The sequence below is a fragment of the Bos indicus x Bos taurus genome, chromosome 16 (genome assembly GCF_003369695.1).
Source record: "Bos indicus x Bos taurus breed Angus x Brahman F1 hybrid chromosome 16, Bos_hybrid_MaternalHap_v2.0, whole genome shotgun sequence".
NCBI lineage: Eukaryota > Metazoa > Chordata > Mammalia > Artiodactyla > Bovidae > Bos > Bos indicus x Bos taurus.
In genome coordinates, this window is record NC_040091.1 from 37,880,103 (window position 1) to 37,907,457 (window position 27,355).

General features: G+C 39.0%; 1 protein-coding gene across 1 annotated transcript in view; it reads left to right on the top strand.

Annotated features, from left to right (window-relative positions):
* Positions 1-27,355, top strand: part of MROH9 (maestro heat like repeat family member 9) — a 101,116-nt gene that overhangs the window by 38,639 nt on the left and 35,122 nt on the right. Inside the window, exons 8-12 of the mRNA XM_027564102.1 lie at positions 3,005-3,144; positions 6,331-6,480; positions 22,029-22,183; positions 25,811-25,976; positions 27,092-27,234. Of these exons, the coding sequence (XP_027419903.1) occupies positions 3,005-3,144; positions 6,331-6,480; positions 22,029-22,183; positions 25,811-25,976; positions 27,092-27,234 (754 nt within the window). The remainder of the gene's footprint in view (positions 1-3,004; positions 3,145-6,330; positions 6,481-22,028; positions 22,184-25,810; positions 25,977-27,091; positions 27,235-27,355) is intronic.

The window sequence follows — 27,355 nt, forward strand, 5'->3', positions numbered from 1 at the left end:
TCATAAAGAGTCGGACATGACTAAGTGACTTACACTTTCACTTTCATACTTAGATTAGTGTCAGGGTGTTACTGGCAGGGACAGAAATGCTGGGTGGAGGCAGGGAAGAAAGAGAAGAAAAATTACCAATCAGTTCAGTTCAGTCGCTCAGTCATGTCCAACTCTTTGCAAACCCATGAACCGCGGCACGCAGGCCTCCCTGTCCATCACCAACTCCCTGAGTTCACCCAAACCCATGTCCATTGTGTTGGTGATGCTATCCAGCCATCTCATTCTCTGTCGTCCCCTTCTCCTCCTGCCTTCAATCTTTCCCAGCATCAGGGTCTCTTCCAATGAGTCAGTTCTTCACCTCAGGTGGCCAAAGTATTGGAACTTTAGCTTCAGCATCAGGCCTTCCAATGAATATTCAGGATTGATCTCCTTTAGGATGGACTGGTTGGATCTCCTTGCGGTCCAAGGTCAGACTCTCAAGAGTCTTCTCCACACTATGGTTCAAAAGCATCAATTCTTCAGAACTCAGCTTTCTTTACAGTCCAACTCTCACATCCATACATGACCACTGGGAAAACCATATGAGACTCTTAAAAAGCATTCTTTTTGTCTCTAATGGAGCATCAAATAGAATTCTTGCTTCAGTGATGGGGAAAAAGATGTAAATAAATGCTGTTTTGGTCTACCTAACAAAGCATGAGGGCAAGACCTTATGGTATCAAACTATTTCTAAGTACCTAAATAGAGAACAGATTTGCCTTCCCATAATAAACTGTTTAAAGACAACAGATAACAAAGGACAATGATTCCTGAGAGAAGAGAACAAATGAATAAATAAAGCAGAGTCTACAATTGATTGAGTTTACAACCTAGAGTAAGTTTCTAGGCTGCAGCCCAGAAATGAGCAATCCAAGGGTCCCAAGTTGAAGAGACAGATTTGGGAATCCAGAAAGATCAAGATATCTAGAGTTCACATGGCAGAGTACCAGAAAGGAGTGCTCCAGAGATCTGCAGTGAGTCCATTTAACTATTTAGCTATGTAAGGAAACTTCCTGAGGTTTGCGGGGTTAGGGGGTAATACCCAAAACGGTTAAAGAGGTAAAAGCACTGAATTCCAAAAGACTGGGAATGGTGCCCATGCCTATAAGCTAGAATTTGAAACTTCATAATTCACAAGTAATAAAGCAGATTACTCAAAGAGATTTTGTCTCATCAGGAGGAAAAAATTATCCCTGAATTACTTTAGTGCCATTCAGTCCATCTGTGTTAGTTGTTCAGTTGTGTCTGACTCTTTGCAATCCCACAGACTGTAAGCCAGGCTCCTCTGTCCATGAAATTCTCCAGGCAAGTATACTGGAGTGGGTAGCCATTCCCTTCTCCAGGGGGTCTTCCCAACCCAAGAATCAAACCTGAGTCTTCTGCCTTACAGGCCAGAGATTCTTTACCATCTGAGCCATACAGTGTCAGAGGGAATGTGAAATGATACAACTTTGGAAAATAATTTAGCAGTATCCTAAAAAGTCAAACACACATCTACCATATGGTCCAGTCATTCTTCAGTCATTCCTCCAGTCATTCCTAAAAGAAATGAAAGCAAATATCCACTCAAAGACTTGTACATGAATGTTGACAGGATCTTTATTTTTAATAGCCAAAAACTGGAAACAACCAAATGTCCACCAAGAGGCAAATGAATACATAGATGATGGTATATACGTACAATGGGGTAGTATTTATCACAGAGAAATCAATCAGCTACTGACAAATACAATAATGTGAATGAATTGCAAATAATTTTGCTGAATGAAAGATGCCAAGCAACAGAAGAGCAGCACATACTAAATTGCTCCACTTACATGAAATTATAAAATACAAATGAAAGAATGCAGATCTGTGTGTATCTTTGAATCAGGAAGTGCTATAGTGTGTATCCAGTAGCAGGTTTGAGCAATTATGAAAGGACAGGAAGAAACTTCTGGAGGGAATAAATCTTTTTTATTGCAGTAATACTCTTATGGGCATATACATATATATAACCAGTCCATCCTAAAGGAGACCAGTCCTGGGTGTTCATTGGAAGGACTGATGCTGAAGCTGAAACTCCAGTACTTTGGCCACCTCATGCGAAGAGTTGACTCATTGGAAAAGACCCTGATTCTGGGAGGGATTGGGGGCAGGAGGAGAAGGGGACAACAGAGGATGAGATGGCTGGATGGCATCACCGACTCGATGCCCATGAGTTTGGGTGAACTCTGGGAGTTGGTGATGGACAGGGAGGCCTGGCATGCTGCGATTCATGGGATCGCAAAGAGTCAGACACGACTAAGCAACTTAACTGAACTGAACTGAATATATATATATATATATATATATATATATATATATATATATACGTCATTTGTGAAAGTCGCTCAGTCATGTCCTTTTTGAAATACACTCAGACTCTTTGCGACCCCATGAACTGTAGTCCATGGAATTCTCTAGGCCAGAATATTGGAGTGGGTAGCCTTTCCTTTTAAGAACTTACCAAATTATACACTTTAAATATGTTTCATATTGATTATATCTCTACAAAGCTGTTAGCAAATAAAAATTCAGTTAAAATCTACCTCTTCTAGAACTAAAGACATCTGCACGTGAAGCTTATTTGAAAGCTTTTCTCTTTGTTGCTATACCACTCCCTCAGTTCTTTGCAAAATGCCTCCAAGTCTGCTCTTTTACCAATAGACTTTCCAACTTAGCAGTAGCTCTTCCATTGCACTGAACTATGCATTTGATGGCCGAAATGTACTTGATACTTGGTCATCCTATTAAAATTATATATGTCCTCCACAGAGACTTCTCTTAACACTTTATAAATTCTGGTCATAATATTAATATTTTATGTGACTAAACTTTCAGCAGAGAGTTAAACATTCAGAAAATTTTACATTCCCAGAATTGGGCAGGAAGAGGAAACTAGAAATAGCAATGTTATGGAAGGAACCAGTGGTCAAATGAAAATCTTAAACTTTCTTCCTTAATACAGAGGGTACTGCAAAAAGTAAAAATAAAAAGTATGATAAGCCTGGAAATCATTGTATCCAGCCTTCTTCCTCTGGTACAGAATTTCTACCCAAGAATTTGCAAAAAGACAAAAGTAAAATTGCTCAGGTAACTTAGCTCCCACTTTATCCTATAGCTTTTGTTTCATGTGTAAATTACTTTTAATGGCAACTTATTTCAACAAAATTTATATTAATAGATTTTTTCTCTTTTATTTAAATTAAATTCAGTAAAGCAAAGAGTAAATGATAGAGTATTTGGCTTCTTGATCTTCATCTGTTAATAAGAATTATGCCTATTACTCCAGAACATAGCAATTTACATTATTTACTAGGTAATTCTTACAGAAAGCAAAATGAGGTAAGTGTTTCCTAGTTGTTATGCTTCTTTTTGTTTGGCTAATAAGTTACTAAAGATGGGAAACTTCTGGTTTTCTAGAAAAATTAGTGAAGTCAGCAATTAAGAGGTTTTTCAATGCTATTATAATTTACTCAGCAAACATCAAAATAATTTGGTATATCTTTTAAAAACCTATTAAATTTTAAAAACTTCTTAAGTTTAAGTGATAAACCTTAGTACTAAGTAAGTAATTTCTACATTGACCCAACCTTAGGGAAAATCATGAGACTCTACATCTCTATACACTCTTTCACCTTCTTCAAAGTATATATGCTTATTCATATGCTTGCGAGGTCATCCGGCACAGGTGCCTGAATCATGCTGTTCAACTGACACTCTTCTAGCTACACAGGAATCAATAGTTCAGCAAAACCGGCTGGAGAGGCCCTTCAGGCTAGCTTATCTCTTGAATTGAAGGGTCTTAGATTTTCTCCTGAAACTACATACATAAAGCATTGTCTTGCCCTCCCACACTGAGGCAGATAGAATTGTGGGAGGCTGTGGAGATATGGAAGCAATACATCTCAAATAATACAATAAAAAAGACCACATAGATATCCTTAAATATGCATCTGCATTATGATGCATCTTTCCAAAATCAAGCATTATTCTTAATCCACCTCCCCTCAGAAGTCACAAGCCTGGTTAACTATAAAGTTTTCTATTTACATGAAGAAACTAAGCATCCATCTAGGTTTACTAGAAAGTCCATCTACATTCTTCCATTCTTAACTCCAGAGCCCTGGAATTGAAATCCTGAGACCCACAATTATCTAGTGAGCCTAGCACTAGCAGCCTCCTCAGGGTCTGTCTCTTTCAAGTGCTTTATGACGCTTACTATCTCCACTTCCAGCTTGGTGTCCTCTCACCTGACTTCAATGTCCATAAGATTTAGAAATCCTGGATTTGGGGAGGGTACCCTGGTCCTTGTGTTCATGACCTCTATTACTCAGTTCCCAACTGTGAGATCAAAACAGGCCTAGGACAGCACTGTGTGCAAGAGCAGTAGCTACAAAATCCGGAGGAAGGGACTTTCAAAGGTAGATTGGGACAGGTAGGTGAGAGAATCTAAGGTTGTAGTAAGGAAACCAACAGGACCATTTACAACAACAAAGTCCAGAGGATGCAAATCGGAGGATACGCATCAAGGTTTTTAGCCAAGAGAGCTAGATCACGTTTTATAAGGGAGTCTATCATTTGATGTACTCTACTGTCATATCTATACCTTTGTTACTGAGTCCAAGTTCATACTACTCAGCACACAATAGGCCAATAAATCAACAGACAAGGTGTTGGGATAAGAAATAGCAACATATTTGGAAAACCAGAAAACCCAAGAAGATGGTTGACTAGTATCCCAAGGAACCATCTTACTGGACTTAGAATTTAAGCTTCTTTTATACTAAAAATGGAGGAGGTGTGGCTGGTTGTTGGAAACTTATGTTTCTGCAGCTGTCCAGGATGGTCTGGTCACAATGCTCCCATAAACCTTCAGAAAGACAACTGTTATTTTCTTTTCTTCAACATTTAACCTCTATATGAATGGAAATGTGTTATACTTTAAAGGTCAAGACTAGGAGGCAGAACATTGTTGAGAAAGGGCTAGTATTTTATTTCAGGCTATAGGGAACACTCTTTTACTATTTGAGATAAAAGTGCAAAGCCAGCATTTCTAATCACAGGTTATGGAGCACAAAGGCTAGAGTTAAAAGAATAGATCCAATATGGAGTCAGGTTTGTTTTTCTCCATTCTACCTTCACATGACAGAAACTTCTAACACTATCTCTAAGTTTCACTAGGAATTGCTCCTTCCACAACTCTTAATAGACACTAAGCTATTTTGTTGAATAAACAAATGTCCCAAAAGAATATCCCCTCTTCAATGATTTTTTTTTCACTCAACATCTTGTACAATCAAATCTGACTTTCTCAAAGTATAGCCAACTATGATATTCTGTTCACCTCACTAAGCCTTAGTGACCATCCTTTATCTTTCTTTCATAGCTTTCCAAAAATACTATACCTCACCTGTCTGCTCAGTAGGAGGGAGCCTGGTGGTCATCAGTTTTCAATTAGACCTCAATCCTTCCCTACTGACCAGAAAGATGTATGCTCCATTCCTTTAACAGGGATGCTGAAAAGCTGTTATTGGCAATATTGAATACTTTCTGTATTTCAGAGAATGGCATGCACACACACACACAAAAGAAGTTTTGTATATATACATATACATTTAGAAAGGGAGAAAATGTGGTTCATTTGTCTTTCTTAACTGAGAGATCCATAGTACTGTGATTTTGTTCGCATTTTATGGTCCATGGATGTTCCTCTAACTTTAAAAAGAGATTGTTTGAATTGCAGTTGTTGTGCCTCAATCATAGACATATTGGCCTTTTTTCCCTTCCCACTTCTTGATGCTTCTCTGAAAAAGAGAAAAATACACACCCTTCAGTGGCCCTTCCTTTCTTATCCTATCCTTTCCTTCATCTTCCACAAATCATGCTTGTTTTGGATCTGAACGAGCTTATTTCCAAAGCTTAAGAACTTCACAATAGTTTTTAGTATTTGAATAGCTGAAATGGGGTTAAATCAATATTTTATAGTTGCTCTAAATTTTAATGATATGGTTTCCCACTTCTCCCTGGCTTGCCCCAGAGCTGATTTATTCAGGTAAAAATGTTTTAATTGCTTTTAAAATAAGATGAAAAATAGATATGATTAAGTTTGAATGACAGTCATCTTAATACTAACACAGTGTAAAGTGTAATTTTTAATATGTTTAATGGAGGAAGAGGCTGACAACAGCAAAGGTACCTAAAACCCACAAAAATCATGTAGTTGTCTTTGTTGATATAAGTAAGGTGTGAGATCATGATTTTTCTTTTTGGTTTCAGAGTGTAGGAAAAACCTTATTGCCACCCTTGCTGACTGACTTTGTGTGGAGTCTCCTGATGAAACTCTCTGTACCTGATCAATCAATTGCATCTGAGGCAGCAACCATACTGAAACTGACTCTGGAATGCAATGCCCATAAGGTCACCATGGTAAGATATTTCACAATGAGTGGAGGAGTACAGAGTACATTCTCGAATGGGCTTTTTCTGACTTTGTTATATGCCTACTTCTTTTCATATATATTTCTTGTCATTGTTCATTATGTCACTTCAGTCAAATGAAGCTTTTTGTATGAAATAGTTCAAGCATGAAGAAAAGTTTCAAAACTAGTGTAATGAACATCCAACCACCAATCATACGAAATTGTAACATTTTGCTATACTTGCTTCAAATTTTAAAGAAATACATTAACAACAATAAAATAGTACAACTATAATTGAAATACCCTGTGTAACCATTAAGGACAGTTTTAAGAGCCCTCAGTTTGCTGTAGGGCTGGCCACATATTTGTGGGTCCCAGTGCAAACTAAAATGTAGGACTTCTTATTCAAAACATAGAAAAAAGTAGTATTAAATGTACAAACGTATGAAGCTCCGCCTCCTCAATTTATCATGGGGTTATTTTCTAATTAAAAAAAAAACTAAAAATTTAAAGTTTTAGCATGAATTCTGCAGCCCACCTTTATATTGTGCAATGCCAGTTATAAATGCAAATGTAAGACCACACAACTTAACAAAATACTACAATTCCTATTTCATAGCTTATGCATGCATATGCATTTTATTCTTGCCAAAAGAGTTATAAACACTACACAAAACTAACTTAATTGTCTTTATTCAACTTCTTGTCATTCACACATTCTTTAACACTCTCTATCACCATCTTACTCATGAATAAGGAAAGATCGGAAGGAAAACAATTTATGGATTGCCACATCTTTCTCTTTCCTCTGTTGTCATTTTCAGCCTAATTGACTGAAGCATCAATAAATGCTTATCTTATACCAGTTTTGATTTCTCCCTACACACTAATGTAGCCACTGGAGTTCTATGGCCTTAGGGCATTGTGAATGCTACCTCTGAAAGAGGCTACTGACTCACATTCTTGGGCCCATCTGGTGGCGGCTCAGTTGGTAAAGAATCCACCTGCAATGCAGGAGACCTGGGTTCAATCCCTGGGTTGGGAAGATTCCCTGGAGAAGAGAACAGCTACCCACTCCAGTATTCTGGGTTGGAGAATTCCATGAACTGTATAGTCCATGGGTTTGCAGAGTCAGACATGACTGAGAGGCTTTCACTGACTCACATATTGTACTTATCTCCTCCATGTACACGCAGGCTCCACTGTCCTTTGGGAGTTTATTTAAAAACACAAGCTAAAGGGAAAACTTATTAAAAATTCAATATAGTGACAGCAGAGGTTTAAACAAACTGATGGACCTTCAGCATATGGGACCTTATGCAGTTGCATAGGTCATATGCCCATTAAACCAGCTCTGATGGAGACATAAGGGCTGACCTCCCAATTCCCTCTCTTGACATAGCAGTGTTACGTGATTATAGATAAACTGAGTGCTTGCACACAAATTCAGAGAGCAGGAAAAAGGAAGTAATGCTTCTTACAAACTCCCATGCTAATATAGTCAGGAGCATTCCAAAAGGCAAGCAGAGCAAAGGCAAGCAGAGCATTCCAAAAGGCAAAGCAAAGCAAGCTTGAGGGCAACAGTCATTTCCTTAACAAAATAAAGTTCTCCTCTCATGCAGTGAGGAAAGGAATCTAGGTAAAGCCATATCAGGTCATAGAGAGGAAGAGAAGCCAAATAGAAAACTAGATGTGTAAAATTAACCTGTTCTACAAAAATCATTAACTAGGGAGAAAAAATGAACAAACCGGGGTTTAGCAATTTATTTCCCCAGCTCCCACAAAGAACTGAATTACTGAATACAGTGGATTCTTGAACAGGGTTAGGTTCTAAAGTCAGTTATAAGGAAAAATTGCATTAAAATTTTCCTGAAAACTCCTAAATTTCAAATATAGTTTGTGGGCTTACAGTTTCTAAATAATCTAATCCAGCACATCCTTCCTCGAGGATTGAAAAAAATCATCTTTTCTACAATTGAACATACAGTAACATAGCTGGCTCGTTTTAGGGGCATGCTGAATTTATAGTAGTAGGGGGAGGATGAGAAGAAAAAGCTCCAAACCTAGTAGTTAAGAGATCTGTGGAGAATAACAATGGTTTATGTCTTCCATCTCATGTTCATCTTGGTAGGATGAATATTTTACAGTAAACACTTGTTTAGAGTAAAGGGTTGAATGTATGCTAAGTTGCTTCAGTCAATTCCAACTCTGCAATCCAATGGATTGTAGCCTGCTGGGCTCCTCTGTCCATAGGATTCTCCAAGCAATTATACTGGAATGGGTTGCCATGCCCTCCTCCAGGGGAATCTTCCCAATCCCAGGATTGAACCTGTGTCTCCTGAGACTCCTGCATTGCAGGTGGATTCTTCACTGCTGAGTCGCCAGGGAAGCCCCAGAGTAAAGGGTTGTACACAGATAATTCAATTGTACATAAGGAAACTGCAATGGAATATAAATTTATATCAACCAACTTTTCAGCTTATAACCTCTGAGAAGCATTTTTGAAATAAGAAGTGAGGTGAGGTGGGTAGATTAAGCTTGATGTTGAATATACAACCTTTGGTTTGAGAAGAATTCCAGGTCTAGCTAAAACTCATTTAAAAGTGAAGAGGGGTTGGAGACAAGACAGTGGAGTAGAGGGACCTGAGTTTGCCTCTTCTCACAAATGCACCAAAATCACAACTAACCTCTGAACAACCATTGGCAAAAAGGACTGGACCATACCAAAAAAGATATTCTACATCAAAGACACAAAGAAGAAACCACAATGAAACAGTAGGAGGGGCACAGTAGTGATATAATCAAACCCCATAGCACTCAGGTGGGTAACCCACAAACCGGAAAATAATAATGTCACAGAAGTTCTCCCAGAAGTGAGAGCTCTGAGTCTCATGCCAGGCTCCCCAGCTTAGGGGACCAGCATTAGGAGAAGGAGTCTTCAGAGTATTTGGCTTTGAATATCAGTAAGGCTTGACTGCAGGAGGTCTGCAAGACTAAGAGAAACAGAGACATCACTCTTGGAAGGCACACACAAGTTCTTGTGTGTAAGAGGATCCAGGATAAAAGTAGTTATTTCATAGAAGCCTGGGCCAGAACTACCTGCTGGTCTTGGAGGGTTTCCTGAGAAGGCAAGGAGAAGCTCTCGCTCTCTCTGGGGTCATAAAAGCTGGTGGTGGACATATTGGGGAGTGTTCATCTACATGAGTAAAATATCTTGTTTGGGTCTTTGGCACCAAGACCTGGCCCCATGCAACAGCCTGTAGGCTTCAGTGCTGGGGCCCTTCAGGTCAAACAACAGAGTGGGAACACAGCCACACCCATCAGCAGACAGGCTGCCTAAAGACTTCCTGAGCCCACAGCCACCAACAGATACACCCCTTGACACGTTCCTGTCCGCAAGAGAACCATGACCCATTTCTACCCACGAGAGGGCAGGCACCTACTCCTCCCTCCAGGAAGCCAGCACAAGCCTCTAATCCAGCCTCCCCCACCAGGGGGCAGACATTAGACTAAGAAAATCATAATTCCACAGCCTGCAGATCTGAGTGTGCAAACACAGGTCAGAAACTACCCTGGGGCCAGTTAGTTCCTGGCCATTGGGTAATAAGAGGAAAATGTACTGCTGTGATACATAGGACATCCCCTACAGAGGGCCACTTCTCCAAGGTCAAGAAACATAACTAACCTACTACATGCATAAAAATACAAAGAGAAACTTAGAAAAAAGACCGAGAAATAGATGGCAAAGAAATGTTCCAGACAAAGGAACAAGCTAAAACTTCAGAAGGACAACTAAGTGAAATGAAGTGGAAAAAGGCAATCTATCCAAGAAAGGAGTTCAGAGTAATGAACATAAAGATGATTCAAGAACTTGGGAAAAGAATGGATTCACAGAACAAGAAGTCACAAGAAGTTTTTATCAAGAATACAATCAGTTTAGTTCAGTTCAGTCACTCAGTTGTGTCCGACTCTTTGCAACCCCATGGACTGCAGCACGCCAGGCTTCCCTGTCCATCACCAACTCCTGGAGCATGTTCAAACTCATGTCCATCAAGTTAGTGATGCTATCCAACCAACTCATCTTCTGTCATCCCCTTCTCCTCCTGCCTTCAATCTTGCCCAGCATCAGGATCTTTTCTAATGAGTCAGTTCTTCACATCAGGTGGCCAAACTATTGGAGCTCCAGTTTCAGCATCAGTCCTTCCAATGAATATTCAGGACTGATTTCCTTTAGGATTGACTGGTTTGGTCTCCTGGCAGTCCAGGGGACTCTCAATAGTCTTCTCCAACAACACAGTTCAAAAGCATCAATTCTTCAGTGCTCAATTTCTTGAGTACTTTCAATCTCTTTGAAGCCCAATTTCTTTGGGCTTCCCTGGTGGCTCAAATAGTAAATAATCCACCTGCAATGTGGGAGACCTGAGTTCAATCCCTGGGTTAGGAAGATCCCCTGGAAAAAGGAAAGGTTACCCACTCCAGTATTCTTGCCTGGATAATTCCATGGGCAAAGGAGCCTAGTGGGCCACAGTCCATGGGGTTGCAAAGAGTCAGACACAACTGAGTGACTTTCACTTCACTTCATGTGCACACGTGTGTGTGTGTGTGTGTGTGTGTATACAACTTGTGTTTCAAGAATACAATGCTGCTGCTGCTAAGTCGCTTCAGTCATGTCCGACTCCGTGCGACCCCATAGACAGCAGCCCAACCAGGCTTCCCCATCCCTGGGATTCTCAAGGCAAGAACACTGGAGTGGGTTGCCATTTCCTTCTCCAATGCATGAAAGTGAAGAGTGAAAGTGAAGTCGCTCAGTCGTGTACGACTCTTAGCAACCCCATGGACTGTAGCCCACCAGGCTCCTCCATCCATGGGATTTTCCAGGCAAGAGTACTGGAGTGGGGTGCCATTGCTTTCTCCGCAAGAATATAATAACTGAAACGAAAAATACACTCAAAGGAATTAAGGGTGGAATATGTGAGGCAGAATAATGAATCAATGAGTTGGAAAACAAAATATTGGAAATGACTGCTGCAGAACAGAATAAAGAAAATAGAACGAAAAGGAGTGAGGACAGTTTAAGAGACAACGGGGTCAAATACACCAACATTCACATTATAAATGTCCCAGAAGTAGAACAGGGAGAGAAAGAAGCTGAAAAAATATTTGAAAAGATAACAGCTGAAAATGTCCCTAACACAGGAAAGGAAACAATCACCTAAATTCAAGAAGCACAGAGAATCCCATACAGGACTAATCCAAGCAAGAACACACAGAGATACACTGTAATCAAATTGACAAAACTTAAACACAGAGAAAACATTAAAAGCAACAAATAACATAACAAAGAAATTCCCAAATAGTTATCAGTTGATTTGTTAGCAGAAACTGTAGACCAAGAGGGAGTGGAATAATATATTTAAAGTGATAAAAGAGAAATAATCTCATTCATATTTGATAGATAAATCAAAAGCTTTACATACAAGCAAAAGCTACAAGAATTCAGCACCACCAAACTAGCTTTACAATAAATGCTAAAGAAACTTCTCAAAGTGGAAAATAAGAGACTACAAGTAGGAACAAAAAAAATTATGAAAGTAGTAGCTCACCAGTAAATGTAGGAGATTATCCACAGACAAATATGATATCAAAATCAGTAATCATGAGAGAAGAAGAGTACAAATGCAGGATATTAAAAATGCATTTGAAATTAAGAGATCAGGAACTTAAAATAATCATGCACATATATATAGACTGCTATCCCAAATGTCATGGTAACCACAAATCAAAAATTTGTAATGGTTATACACACAAAAAAGGTATCAAAACACAACACTAAAGATAGTCATCAAATCACAAAAGAAGAAAGGGAGGAAAATATCTACAAAAAACAAATTCAAAACTATCAACAAAATGGCAATAAGAATCCACATATTGATAATTACCTTAAATATAAATGGAATAAAGGCTCCAACCAAAGACATAGATTGGCTGAATGGATACAAAAGTAGGACTCATATATATGCAGCCTACAAAAGACCTACTTAAGATCTAGAGACATATACAGACAAAAGTGAGGTGATAGAAAAAGATATTCCATGCAAATAGAAATCAAAAGAGAGCTGAAGTAGCAATACTTATCAGACAAAATAGACTTTAATATAAAGCCTGTTATCTGAGACAAAAAAAGGACACTACATAATGATTGAGGGATCAATCCAAGGAATAGAAATAACAATTGTAAGTTTCTATGTCCCCCCATCATAAGAGCACCTCAATATATCAGACAAACATTATCAAACACAAAAGGAGAAAATAACAGCAACACAATCATAGTGGGAAAATTTATCATCCCACTTACAGCAATGGACAGATCATCTAGACAAAACATCAATAAGGAGATACAGGTGACACATTAGACTAGATAGACTAATTGATATTTAGATGGAGCATTCCATCTGAAAGCAGCAGAATATACATTCTTTTAAAGAGCACATGGATCGCAGCCATTTTGACTGGTGTGAAATGGTACCTCATAGTGGTTTTGATTTGCATTTCTCTGATAATGAGTGATGTTGAGCATCTTTTCATGTGTTTGTTAGCCATCTGTATGTCTTTTTTGGAGAAATGTCTATTTAGTTCTTTGGCCCATTTTTTGATTGGGTCGTTTATTTTTCTGGAGTTGAGCTGTAGGAGTTGCTTGTATATTTTTGAGATTAGTTGTTTGTCGGTTGCTTCATTTGCTATTATTTTCTCCCATTCTGAAGGCTGTCTTTTCACCTTGCTAATAGTTTCCTTTGATGTGCAGAAGCTTTTAAGGTTAATTAGGTCCCATTTGTTTATTTTTGCTTTTATTTCCATTATTCTGGGAGGTGGGTCATAGAGGATCCTGCTGTGATATATGTCGGAGAGTCTTTTGCCTATGTTCTCCTCTAGGAGTTTTATAGTATCTGGTCTTACGTTTAGATCTTTAATCCATTTTGAGTTTATTTTTGTGTATGGTGTTAGAAAGTGGTCCAGTCAAAATGGCTGCGATCCAAAAGTCTACAAATAATAAATGCTGGAGAGGGTGTGGAGAAAAGGGAACCCTCTTACACTGTTGGTGGGAATGCAAACTAGTACAGCCACTATGGAGAACAGTGTGGAGATTCCTTAAAAAACTGGAAATAGAACTGCCTTATGATCCAGCAATCCCACTGCTGGGCATACACACTGAGAAAACCAGAAGGGAAAGAGACACGTGTACCCCAATGTTCATCGCAGCACTGTTTATAATAGCCAAGACATGGAAGCAACCTAGATGTCCATCAGCAGATGAATGGATAAGAAAGCAGTGGTACATATACACAATGGAGTATTACTCAGCCATTAAAAAGAATACATTTGAATCAGTTCTAATGAGGTGGATGAAACTGGAGCCTATTATACAGAGTGAAGTAAGCCAGAAGGAAAAACATAAATACAGTATACTAACGCATATATATGGAATTTAGAAAGATGGTAACAATAACCCGGTGTACGAGACAGCAAAAGAGACACTGATGTATAGAACAGTCTTATGGACTCTGTGGGAGAGGGAGAGGGTGGGAAGATTTGGGAGAATGGCAATGAAACATGTAAAATATCATGTAGGAAACGAGTTGCCAGTCCAGATTCGATGCATGATGCTGGATGCTTGGGGCTGGTGCACTGGGACGGCCCAGAGGGATGGTATGGGGAGGGAGGAGGGAGGAGGGTTCGGGATGGGGAACACATGTATACCTGTGGCGGATTCATTTTGATATTTGGCAAAACTAATACAATTATGTAAAGTTTAAAAAAAAATAAAAAATAAAAAAAAAATAAATAAATAAATAAGAAAAAAAAAAAAAAAAACTGAAAAAAAAAAAAAAAACCCAAAATGTCTAGCCTTCACCTGTGTAACTCTCTCCTGTATCCTCCAAAATAAAATTATTGCAAAAAAAAAAAAAAATAAAATAAAGAGCACATGGAACAGTCTCCAGGATAGTTCTGGGCAACAAAGCAAGCCTCATTAAATTTATAAAATTGAAATCATATCAAACATCTTTTCCAACTACAACAATATGCGATTAGAAATCAACTGTAAGGGAAAAACTAAAAAGCACAAATACTACTACTACTACTACTGCTGTCACTTCAGTCGTGTCCGACTCTGTGCGACCCCATAGACAGCAGCCCACCAGGCTCCCCCATCCCTGGGATTCTCCGGGCAAGAACACTGGAATGGGTTGCCATTTCCTTCTCCAATGCATGGAAGTGAAAAGTGAAAGTGAAGTCGCTCAGTCACGTCCGACTCTTAGCGACCCCATGGACTGTGTAGCCCACCAGGCTCCTCAGTCCATGGGATTTTCCAGGCAAGAGTACTGGAGTGGGGTGCCATTGTCTTTTCCGAAAAGCACAAATACATGGAACCTAAACAATATGCTACTAAACAACCAATGGATCACTAAGGAAATCAAAGAGGAAATAAATACCTGGAAACAAATGAAAATTAAAACAATGATCTAAAATCTATGGGATGCAGCAAAAGCAGTTCTAAGAGCTAAGCTTAAAGCGATATGAGGTTATCAAAAAACAAGAAAAATCTCAGATAAACAGTCTAACTTACACCTAAAGCAACTAGAGAAAGAATAAAAAAAAAAATTCAAAGTTAGTAGGAAAAAAGAAATCATAAAGATCAGAGCAGACATAAATGAAATATAGACTAAAGAAAGAAAAGATCAATAAAAATAAAAGATGGTTCTTTGAAAGTATTTTAAAAACTGATAAACCTTTAGCCAGACTCATAAAGAAAAAAAAAAAAAAAAGGGAGAGGACCCAAATCAATAAAACTAGAAATGAAAATGGAAAAGTTACAATGGATACAACAGAAATGCAAAGGATCATACTACTACTAGAAGCAACTATACACCCCAAAATGGACAATATAGAAGAAATGGACAAACTCTCAGAAAGGTACAATCCCCCAAGACTGAACCAGGAAGAAATAGAAAATATGAACAGACTAATAGCAAGTTCTGAAATTTAAACTGTGATTTAAAAACTTTCAACAAGCAAAAGTTCCAGAATGGGTAGCTTCACAGGCAAATTCTACCAAATATTTAGAGAAAACATCTGTACTATACTAAACATCTATACTACTAACATCTACTAAACATCTATGCTACTAAAACTGTTCCCAAAAAATTGCAGAGGAAGGAATACTTTAGAATTAATTCTATGATGCCATCATCACCCTGATACCAAAACCAGACAAAAATGATTTGGGAGAATGACATTAAAACATGTATAATATCATATATGAAATGAGTCACCAGTCCAGGTTCGATGCACGATACTGGATGCTTGGGGCTGGTGCACTGGGACGGCCCAGAGGGATGGTACAGGGAGGGAGGAGAGAGGAGGGTTCAGGACGGGAACACGTGTATACCTGTGGCAGATTCATGTTGATATATGGCAAAACCAATACAATATTGTAAAGATAAAACATAAAATAAAATAATTTAAAAAATAATTTAAAAAACACAAAAAAGAAAATTACACACCAATATCACTGATGATCATAGACGTAAAGATCCTCAATAAAATGTTAGCAAACCAAATCCAAAAATACACTATAAGGATCATATACCATGGTCAAGTGGGATTTATTCCACAGATGCAAGGATTTTACAAAATCTGCAAATCAATCATGATGTGATATAAAACATTAAAAAATTAAAGAACAAATCTATGTGATCATTACAACAGATGCAGAAAAATCTTTTGATAAAATTCAACATCCATTTATGATAAAAACTCTTCAGAGAGTGGGCACAGAGGGAACATACCTCAACACAATAAAGACCATATATGACAAACCCACATCTAACATAATACTCAATGTGAAAAGCTGAAAGTATTTCCTCTAAGATCAGTAACAAGACAGTTAAACACCACTTTCATTAAACATAGTTTCAGAAGTCTTATTCATAGTAATCAGAGAAGAAAAAGAAATAAAGGGAATCCAATTGGAAAGGAAGAAGTAAAACTGTTACTGTTTGCAGATGATGTGATACTATAGATTGAAAATTCTTAAGATGCTACCAGAAAACTACTAAAACTCATCAATGAATTCAGTAAAGTTGCAGGACGAAAAATAAATATGCAGAAATATGTTTCATTTCTATACACTAACCATAAAAGATTAGAAAGTGAAATTAAGGAAACAATCTCATTTACCATCACATCAAAAAGAATAAAATAAACCTATGCAACATGGTCCACCAGAGAAGGGAATGGCAAACCACTTTAGTATTCTTGCCTTGGGAACCCCATGAACAGCATGAAAAGGCAAAAGTCAGGACACTGAAAGATGAACTCCGCAAGTTGGTAGGTGCCCAATATGCTACTGGAGATCAGTGGAGCAGTAACTCCAGAAAGAATGAAGAGATGGAGTCAAAGCAAAGACAACACCCAGTTGTGGATGTGACTGGTGTTGGAAGCAAAGTCCGATGCTATAAAGAGCAATATTGTATAGGAACCTGGAATGTTAGGTCCATGAATCAAGGCAAATTGGAAGTAGTCAAACAGGAGATGGCAAGAGTGAACATCAATGTTTCAGGAATCAGTGAACTAAAATAAACTGGAATACGTGAATTTAACTCAGATGGCCATTATATCTATTACTGTGGGCAAGAATCCCTTAGAAGAAATAGAGTAGCAATGATAGTAAACAAAAGAGTCCAAAATGCAATACTTGAATACAATCTCAAAAACAACAATGATCTCTGTTCTTTTCCAAGGCAAACCTTTCAATATCATGGTAATCCAAGTCTATGCCCCAACCAGTAACGCTGAAGAAGCTAAAGTTGAATGGCTACAAGACTTTTCAGAACTAACATCCAAAAAAGATGTCCTTTTCATTGTAGGGGACTGGAATGCAAAAGTAGGAAGTTAAGAGATAACCTGGAATAACAGGCAAATTTGGCCTTGGAGTACAAAACAAAGCAGGTCAAAGGCTAACAGAGTTTTGTCAAGGGAATGCACTGGTCATAGCAAATGCCCTCTTCCAACAACACAAGAGAACACTCTACACATGGACATCACCAGATGGTCAACACCAAAATCAGACTGATTATATTCTTTGCAGCCAAAGATGGAGAAGCTCTATACAGTCCGCAAAAACAAGACCAGGAGTTGACTGTGGCTGAGATCATGAACTCCTCATTGCCAAATTCAGACTGAAATTGAATAAAGTAGGAAAACCACTAGACCATTCAGGTATGATCTAAATGAAATCCCTAGCGATTATACAATGGAAGAGAGAAATAGATTCAAGGAATTAGATCCAATAGAGTGCCTGAAGAACCATGGACAGAGGTTCGTGATATTGTACAGGAGGCAGTGATCAAGACTATTACCAAGAAAAAGAAATGTAAAAAGGCAAAATTGTTGTTTGAAGAAGTCTTACAAATAGCTGTGAAAAGAAGAGAAGCAAAAGGCAAAGGAGAAAAGGAAAGATATACCCATTTGAATGCAGAGTTCCAAAGAATAGCAAGGAGACATAAGAAAGCCTTCCTCAGTGATCAGTACAAAGAAATAGAGGAAAGCAACAGAATGGGAAAGACTAGAGATCTCTTCAAGAAAATTAGAAATACCAAGAAAACATTTAATGCAAAGATGGGGACAATAAAGGACAGAAATGGTATGGACGTAACAGAAGCAGAAGATATTAAGAAGAGTGGCAAGAATACACAGAACAACTGTACAAAAAAGATCTTCATGACCCTGATAATCATGATGATGTAATCACTCACCTAGAGCCCGATATCCTGGAATGAGAAGTCAAGCGGGCCTTAGGAAGCATCACTACAAACAAAGCTAGTGGAGGTGATGGAATTCCAGTTGAGCTATTTCAAATCCTGAAAGATGATGCTGTGAAAGTGCTGCACTCAATATGCCAGCAACTTTGGAAAACTCAGCAGTGGCCACAGTACTGGAAAAGGTCAGTTTTCATTCCAATCCGTAAGAAAGGCAATGCCAAAAAATGTTCAAACTGCCGTACAATTGCACTCATCTCACACGCTAGCAAAGTAATGCTCAAAATTCTCTAAGTCAGGCTTCAACAATACGTGAACAGTGAACTTCCAGATGTTCAATCTGGATTTAGAAAATGCAGAGGAACCAGAGATCAAATAGCCAACATCCACTGGATCATGGAAAAAGCAAGAAAGTTCCAGAAAAACATCTATTTCTGCTTTATTGACTATGCCAAAGCCTTTGACTGTGTGGATCACAATAAACTGTGGAAAATTCTGAAAGAAATGGCAATACCAGACCACCTGACCTGCCTCTTGAGAAACCTATATGCAGGTCAGGAAGCAATAGTTAGAACTGGACATGGAACAACAGACTGGTTCCAGATAGGAAAAGGAGTACATCAAGGCTGTATATTGTCACCCTGCTTATTTAACTTCTATGCAGAATACATCATGAGAAACGCTGGGCTGGAAGAAGCACAAGCTGTAATGAAGATTGCTGGGAGAAATATCAATAACCTCAGATATGCAGATGACACCACCACCCTTCTAGCAGAAAGTGTAGAAGAATTAAAGAGCTTCTTGATGAAAGTGCAAAAGGAAAGTGAAAAAGTGGCTTAAAGCTCAACATTCAGAAAACTAAGATCATGGCATCTGGTCCCATCACTTCATGGCAAATATATGGGGAAACAGTGGAAACAGCATCAGACTTTATATTTTGGGGCTCCAAAGTCACTGCAGATGGTGATCGCAGCCATGAAATTAATAGACGCTTACTGCTTGGAAGGAAAGTTATGACCAACCTAGACAGCATATTCAAAAGCAGAGACATTACTTTGCCAACAAAGGTCCATCTAGTCAAGGCTATGGTTTTTCCAGTGGTCATGTATGGATGTGAGAGTTGGACTGTGAAGAAGGCTGAGGGCCGAAGAATTGATGCTTTTGAACTGTGGTGCTGGAGAAGACTCTTGAGAGTCCCTTGGACTCCAAGGAGATCCAACCAGTCCATTCTAAAAGAGATCAGTCCTGGGTGTTCTTTGGAAGGAATGATGCTAAAGCTGAAACTCCAGTACTTTGGCCACCTCATGTGAAGAGCTGACTCATTGGAAAAGACTCTGATGCTGGGAGGGATTGGGGGCAGAAGGAGAAGGGGACAACAGAGGATGAGATGACTGGATGGCATCACCGACTTGATGGATGTGAGTTTGAGTGGACTCTGGGATTTGGTGATTGGACAGAGAGGCCTGGCGTGCTGCGATTCGTGGGGTCACAAAGAGTCGGACACGACTGAGCAAGTGAACTGACTGACTGACAGAGCAACTATTGATGAGAAAGACTAGGAGACTAGCAGAAAAACAAATCTACAACTAAAGAACTAAAGAAGGAAGCACAATAAGATGGGTAGGAAGTCAGAGACACTATACAGTCAATATCCATACCCCCAGGTTGGAGACCAATGAAGCAGAGGATAATACAATTTCAGAGGTTCTTCCCAAGGAGTAAGACATCTAAAGCCCACATTGGGCTAGCCAGCTTGGGGTCTGTTTGCACCAGACAGATGAACTCCCAGAATATCTGATTTTGAAGGCCTCTGAGCCTTGCTTTCAGGAGAGTCAGAGGGCTGTAAGAAACAAAGACTTTACTCTTAAAGCATACACGGTAAAACTCATATGCTCAAAGACCCAGGGCAGAAGCAGTAATTCAGAAAGAACGTGGGTCAAACACACTGATCTTGGAGAGGCTCCTAGAGTGAGTAATTAGGATGAAAGTTACAGTGTGGCAACCATAGCCAAGAATAATGTAATATCTTCACACAATGACAGATGAGAAATTTACATGGTGAACATTTTGTAACATATAGAAATATGGAATCACTATGTTGTACACCAGGAACTAAGGAAGTGTTGTAGGTCAATTATATTTCAAAAACAAATTAAATTCATAGAAAAGGAGATAGGATTTGTGGCTTGCCAAAGGCTGGTGGGAGGTGTAATTTCCAGTTAGAAGATAAATAAGTACTAGGGATATACGGCAGAACATGATAAATGTAATTAACACTGCTGTGTATTATATATGCAAGTTGTTGAGAGTAAATTCTAAGAGTTCTTCACCAGAAAATATTTTTTCTTTTCCTTTTATTTTGCATGATGGATGTATGCTAAACTTATTGTGGTAATCATTTCATGATGTATGGACATCAAATCATTATGCTATATGCTTTAAACTTATACAACGCTTTATGTCAATTATGATCTCAATAAAACTTGAAGGCGGTGACTCTCATGGAGGCAGCGACTCTCATGGAGGCAGCAAGCACGAGATGTGTCTGTTGCCCTCATTAGGTTTAATTACCCAGTTGGATCATGATCATGTCTGAGTCTCTCAAAGTGTTCTAGTAATTGTCAGTGGTTTACATGAAGTGACCATGGGTGTATCAAACTGTACAAAACTGTATGAAAACTATCAAAGTTGTACATATTTCTAAAATGAAAAGGCTCTCATATTCTCCTCACTCTGCACTTTGCTGTTGGTGTGACAAGGCTTTTTAAGATGTTCCTGGCATTTTTTTTTTTTAATTTGTAAGGTTATGGGTTAACTTTATGGTCATTGGCAAGAAATCCCAAGTTCTCAACTGTACATATGTATAGTTTGTAAAAGAACAAAGCAACTGAGATACACTCTTAATGTTCCTTGTTTGGTGTGGAGGCTGCGGGGCAATGCCTTCCAGAGGGGCCGTAGCTCAGGGTGTGCACTGTGGAACTGGACCTGTGGACACTACAGTGGGCATCCAAGCTTGTCTTGTTTTTGTATATAGTGACACAGCATCCCGCTGCCATTATTAGCTGTGGAAAAGGAGAGGGTCAGCTGGAATGAGAATTGTTTTGGATAGTTTTTCACTGAAGTGCTTCCCTTGTGGCTCAGCTGGTAAAGAATCCATCTGCATTGCAGGAGGCCTGGGTTTGATCCCTGGGTTGGGAAGATCCCCTGGAGAAGGGAAAGGCTATCCACTCCAGTATTCTGGCCTAGAGAATTCCATGGACTGTATAGTCCATGGGTTCGCAAAGAGTTGGACTCGACAGAGCGACTTTCACTTTCACTGAAGTGCAGTAGTTTTAAACTTTTTTTAAACAAACCATAGAACTCTGCATTGTCAACAAAGCCAAGAGCCACTGCACCAATGAAAGTTCAAGAACCTTCTGTACTAAACATGATCTGCAATGTCCTATTAATTTTGTTTGTATGCTTGGAGTACTTAAATGTTTTTGAAATCAAATAAATAGTATTACATTTTTTAAAAACGTCAAGGAAAAAAATTAATGCAAGTTAATTTCTCATGCAAATAATCATTTCACTATGTAAAAAAGCACATAAATATATTTTCCATTGGTGCTTATTTGTGTGTTAGTTGCTGCCTCGGTTATTCTGAGAAAGACTAAATTCTTAATGTCTAAGAAATGTTTGGTTTATAAGTGCCTAGGGAACAAGAGACTCTAATTGGCCTGTGAAATTGCTTTTACAGGTGTCTAAAATTGTGGATACTATTTATAAGCAATTGTGTGGAGATGATTCTCCCATTCTGAGGGAAGCTATGTTGCGGGTCATCACCTTGTTGACACGTACTTCACCGAAGAAGGTCATCTTTCAACTTATGGACTATCCAGTACCAGCAGATGAGTAAGGCCCCTCATGCAGGGTTTGTTCAGTCTTGAGAGTCAGATAGAGCGGGGCAGGTCAGATCTCGTTTCTTTTTTTCCTGAAAGATAATGTCTATTTTTACACCACATGAGATGATTGTAAGGCTTAACTAAGATCATATACAGTATGTGTAGCTTCATAAAATACATGACACACAGTAGACAATCAAGAAATGATAATTGTTATTATTTATTCGAGGCTTTAATTGTGTTCTGTTGTGCATCCCACATTGAAAAACCTCTCCTCAAAGTAATAATGGTTTTTCCCCCATATGTGATAGAATTCATAGTGGTTTTTTTTTTTTCATTTATGAAGTACAGACCTAAGATATTTCCACCCACCAATAAGATAATAAAACAAAAAAATTCCCAGGTATACTTGGGAGTTCCCTGTCCCTTAACTGTTTATTTGAAATTCATGATCCAGGATCATAAGAAATATTTAAGAAGAAAGGATGCTAATGTGAGCCTACATGACTTTATGAATCTAACAGCCAAATTTGAAGAGCTTATTAAATCACATTACTCCATTTCTATAGTTCATACATTGGAAGGGAAGGTATTACTTCTCTATTACTAAAAGAGAGTAATAGGCAGGAAGTTACATTATGGAAAGAATGCAGGCCTTGGAAACAAATTGACCCTTATATCCTGTGTGACATCATGTAAGTTTCATAAACATCATGATCCTCAATTTCCTAATCTATGACATGAGGAAACTTTTTATCTATGAAGCTGTTACACGGATTAAATTAATGTCTATAAGAGGTCAATGATTTCAAAAAACACTAAACCAATTTTGTTGATTTTTTTCAACAAGCCAACCAAGTTTATTGGTTTTTTGTTGGTTGTTCTTGTTGTTGTTGACTTTTTTCAACTGAGAGATTGCATTTTTAAAGGAAGCTTAAATTCACAAAGTATTTTACTAAGTATTTGTGAAAGTATTTGTGAAAGATGATGCTGTGAAATTGCTGCACTCAATATGCCAGCAACTTTGGAAAACTCAGCAGTGGCCACAGGACTGGAAAAGGTCAGTTTTCATTCCAATCCATAAGAAAGGCAATGCCAAAAAATGCTCAAACTACCACACAATTGCACTCATCTCATACGCTAGTAAAGTAATGCTCAACATTTTCCAAGCCAGGCTTCAGCAATATGTGAACCGTGAACTTCCTGATGTTCAAGCTGGTTTTAGAAAAGGAAGAGGAACCAGAGATCAAATTGCCAACATCTGCTGGATCATGGAAAAAGCAAGAGAGTTCCAGAAAAGCATCTATTTCTGCTTTATTGACTATGCCAAAGCCTTTGACTGTGTGGATCACAATAAACTGTGGAAAATTCTGAAAGAGATGGGAATACCAGACCACCTGATCTGCCTCTTAGGAAATTTGTATGCAGGTCAGGAAGCAACAGTTAGAACTGGACATGGAACAACAGACTGGTTCCAAATAGGAAAAGGAGTTTGTTAAGGCTGTATATTGCCACCCTGTTGATTTAACTTATATGCAGAGTACATCATGAGAAACGCTGGGCTGGAAGAAACACAAGCTGGAATCAAGATTGCCGGGAGAAATATCAATAACCTCAGATATGCAGATGACACCACCCTTATGGCAGAAAGTGAAGAGGAACTAAAAAGCCTCTTGATGAGAGTGAAAGTGGAGAGTGAAAAAGTGGCTTAAAGCTCAACATTCAGAAAACGAAGATCATGGCATCCGGTCCCATCACTTCATGGGAAATAGATGGGGAAACGGTGGGAACAGTGTCAGACTTTATTTTTCTGGGCTCCAAAATCACTACAGACTGTGACTGCAGCCATGAAATTAATAGACGCTTACTCCTTGGAAGGAAAGTTATGACCAACCTAGATAGCATATTCAAAAGCAGAGACATTACTGCCAACAAAGGTTCATCTAGTCAAGGCTATGGTTTTTCCTGTGGTCATGTATGGATGTGAGAGTTGGACTTTGAAGAAGGCTGAGCACCAAAGAATTGATTATTTTGAACTGTAATGTTGGAGAAGACACTTGAGAGTCCCTTGGACTGCAAGAAGATCCAACCAGTCCATTCTGAAGGAGATCAGCCCTGGGATTTCTTTGGAAGGAATGATGCTAAAGCTGAAACTCCAGTACTTTGGCCACCTCATGCGAAGGGTTGACTCATTGGAAAAGACTCTGATGCTGGGAGAGATTGGGGGCAAGAGGAGAAGGGGAGAACAGAGGATGAGATGGCTGGATGGCATCACTGACCCAATGGATGTGAGTCTGAGTGAACTCCGGGAGTTGTTGTTGGACAGGGAGGCCTGGCGTGCTGCGATTCATGGGGTCGCAAAGAGTCGGACATGACTGAGCGACTGATCTGATCTGATCTGATTTTACTACTTAGGAAATTCTTGAAAAGTAAAAATATTCATAAGACTCAGTGTTTTCTTGTTTAGGTAGGAACTGAGTATCCACTGTGTGTAAAGTATTCCCAGCCTTCAAGCATTTTGTTGAGGAGAGTGAATATACCCACATGAGTATAAGACAAAAGCTGCCAATGAGTCCATCATAAACAGTATGACTGAGAAGGTACAGAAAGGAAACATAATTAGAATTAGATGAACTTTATTAAACTGGTCACCAGCAGGTCTTGTGCAATAGTAGGTGAGGATGGACGTAAAAAAGAGTGGAATTTGTAGGTAAGCTTAAACGGAGAAACAGAAAGAAGATCTGGTTAGCCAGAGGATACGATCAAGAGGTAAAGGAAGAGGCCTTGAAAGATTTGATGTCCATGTGGTTCTAAGCATGGTTCTATGAATAAGCCTTGCAGACAAAAGCATTTGGTACTAGCGTTCTAGAGAGCTGAGTGTGTCCATGTTCTGAAGTGCCAGGGCCCCATAGTAAGAACCCAAATGCAGAGAGAATGAGCAACAGAGTTCAGAACTCAGCACGGCTTGACAAGCTATCAAGAATATACCAAGACAGAGGACTGTTTTTAAAATGAGCAACAATAAGAATAATCTTGAAGAGTAGCAGGTATGTAGGGAAAGGAACTTGGGAATTGGAAGCTGAGAAGCTGGGGTTCTAGTCACATCTGGTGAACTGATTAGATATGTGACATTTGGGGAAATGGCTTAGTTTTTAAATTTAACTTTCTAATTTTTAAGTTATGTAGATTTTTATTTAATTACCTTTTTATCTAGCTTTTCACATTGATTTATTTACATATATGTTAATTTGTATATCGATACCAGTTTTAAAATATTCAATTATCCCTGGACAAACAAGGTCACAAGGTGGAAGGAAGAGTATGGGGTACAGAAGCTGATCAGTTCCTGATGTTGAGCTGGACAGATATTTAAATAATAGTAGGAAATGAACTTGCAGACTGAGAGACTGTATTTTCCATAAGACCTTATTAAAATTCTTCCTCTGTTTTCAAGGACAAAAATCTTAATGGGATCATTTGGGAATGGGAATATCAGTTTGTTTTGGACTTGTCTGAAGTTTCTTTGCTCTATAAACATGTAAAACCAAGATTGTTTTCCTGATTTGAGTCACACTGTTGAGCAGGAAATGAAAAGTGCATGATTCTCATGATCAGGGTTGGGGGGTTGTGTTTGCAGCATTTTGATACTGATGTGGTACGCAGCCGGTTCTGAGTCAAGTGTGGTCCCTCATGTACTGAAGACAATCTTGTTGATACTGAAAGGAAAGCCTAGAGAAATGGAGAAAATAATAACAGAAAGAAAACATTTCTCTCTCGACGCTACGAATATGATGCCTGTGGCGGTAAATAACACAATGATTAATTTCTGTTTGTTGTCATTGTTTTCTTAATCATGAAAATTCCTATCTGCCCACAGACTCAATCATACTCCCTTGACACAGTTTGGCTCTCATTCATTCATTCATTCACTCAATGCACACCCATGATCACAAAGCTTACAGTCTCGTAAGAGACACAGACAATGAACCAAAAAAATGTGTCATATGTCAGATGATACAAAGCTTAGAAGAGATATAAAGCAGGGTAGGAAAAAGAAGTGGCTGGGAGGGTTTCGGTAAATTGCTCAGGGTAGGTCTCTCTACTATAGTAATCTAATCAAAGACCTGAATGAGGTGAGGGAGTGATCCTTGCAGGTACCTGGGCATGAGAGTCCTAGTCAGAGAGAAGGGCAAAAGCCATGTAGTGATGGGAGTTTACCTGGTATGTTAGTGAAGCAAGGTCAAAACATCTGGAAAGAACTAACAAGGGTGAAAGTGTAGGAGATGGTATCGGAGAGGTAGGCACCAGTCAGGTCACATAGACTTGATAAGCACGTGAAGGCCTAATCTCATTCATGCCATCATTATATATCTCCCAAGCACCCACACTGGCACTCCTGAGAGTAAATTCAAGTCTTATAGAGATATAATAGGAAAAAATGGATAATGTCCTGTAAACATGAGGTGGTGAGATATGTTTCTCTGATATTGTAGGTATTGTAGTGGTCAGGGCACCAAACAATTTGTTAGTGACCTGGTATGCCCTGTCCCCCCTTAAATATTTCACTGTCCTGGATTGTTGAAGCAGTGGGAGGACCTGCGTTATTAACCACGTTGGCATGGAGTTGGGGGAGCTGTGTCCTCCTTGGGAATCAGCTTGCTTCCTGCCGGTTTGGCAGTCAGGCACTGTTGACAGTGCTTTGGGAGCCCATGGCCAGAAAATGCTTGGCACGGTTCCTGCCTCAGAATGGACTTAGTGACCATTATTGAATGAATGAGTATACATGCTCGCTTCAGGTTTCCTTCGAGGAAGTTGGGGGAAGGGTTGCAGAGTCCCTCCCTTTCCACGTCCCTCATCACTGCTGACTGGGTTTAAAGGGAGATGGTTACATTCTTGACACCAAACCTTTCCATTACAGGCATCCCAGGCCCTGTGCACATTACTGCCTCTTGGTCCTTACAAGAAAGCGGTGGCCCAGTTTTTCCCCCAGCTTTTGATGGCCCTCATGCTTCAACTCTTTTACAGCAGCAACCTGCGACTGATGACAGAAGACAGGCCTTTGTGAGATACTAGGGCTTGTTTCAGACTGAATAAGAAATGTGCTACTCCTTTGGGTTCCTTTGGAACTACATAATCCCATGTGCAGTATATTCATTTATTATAGTTTTCTTCCCTTAGAGGG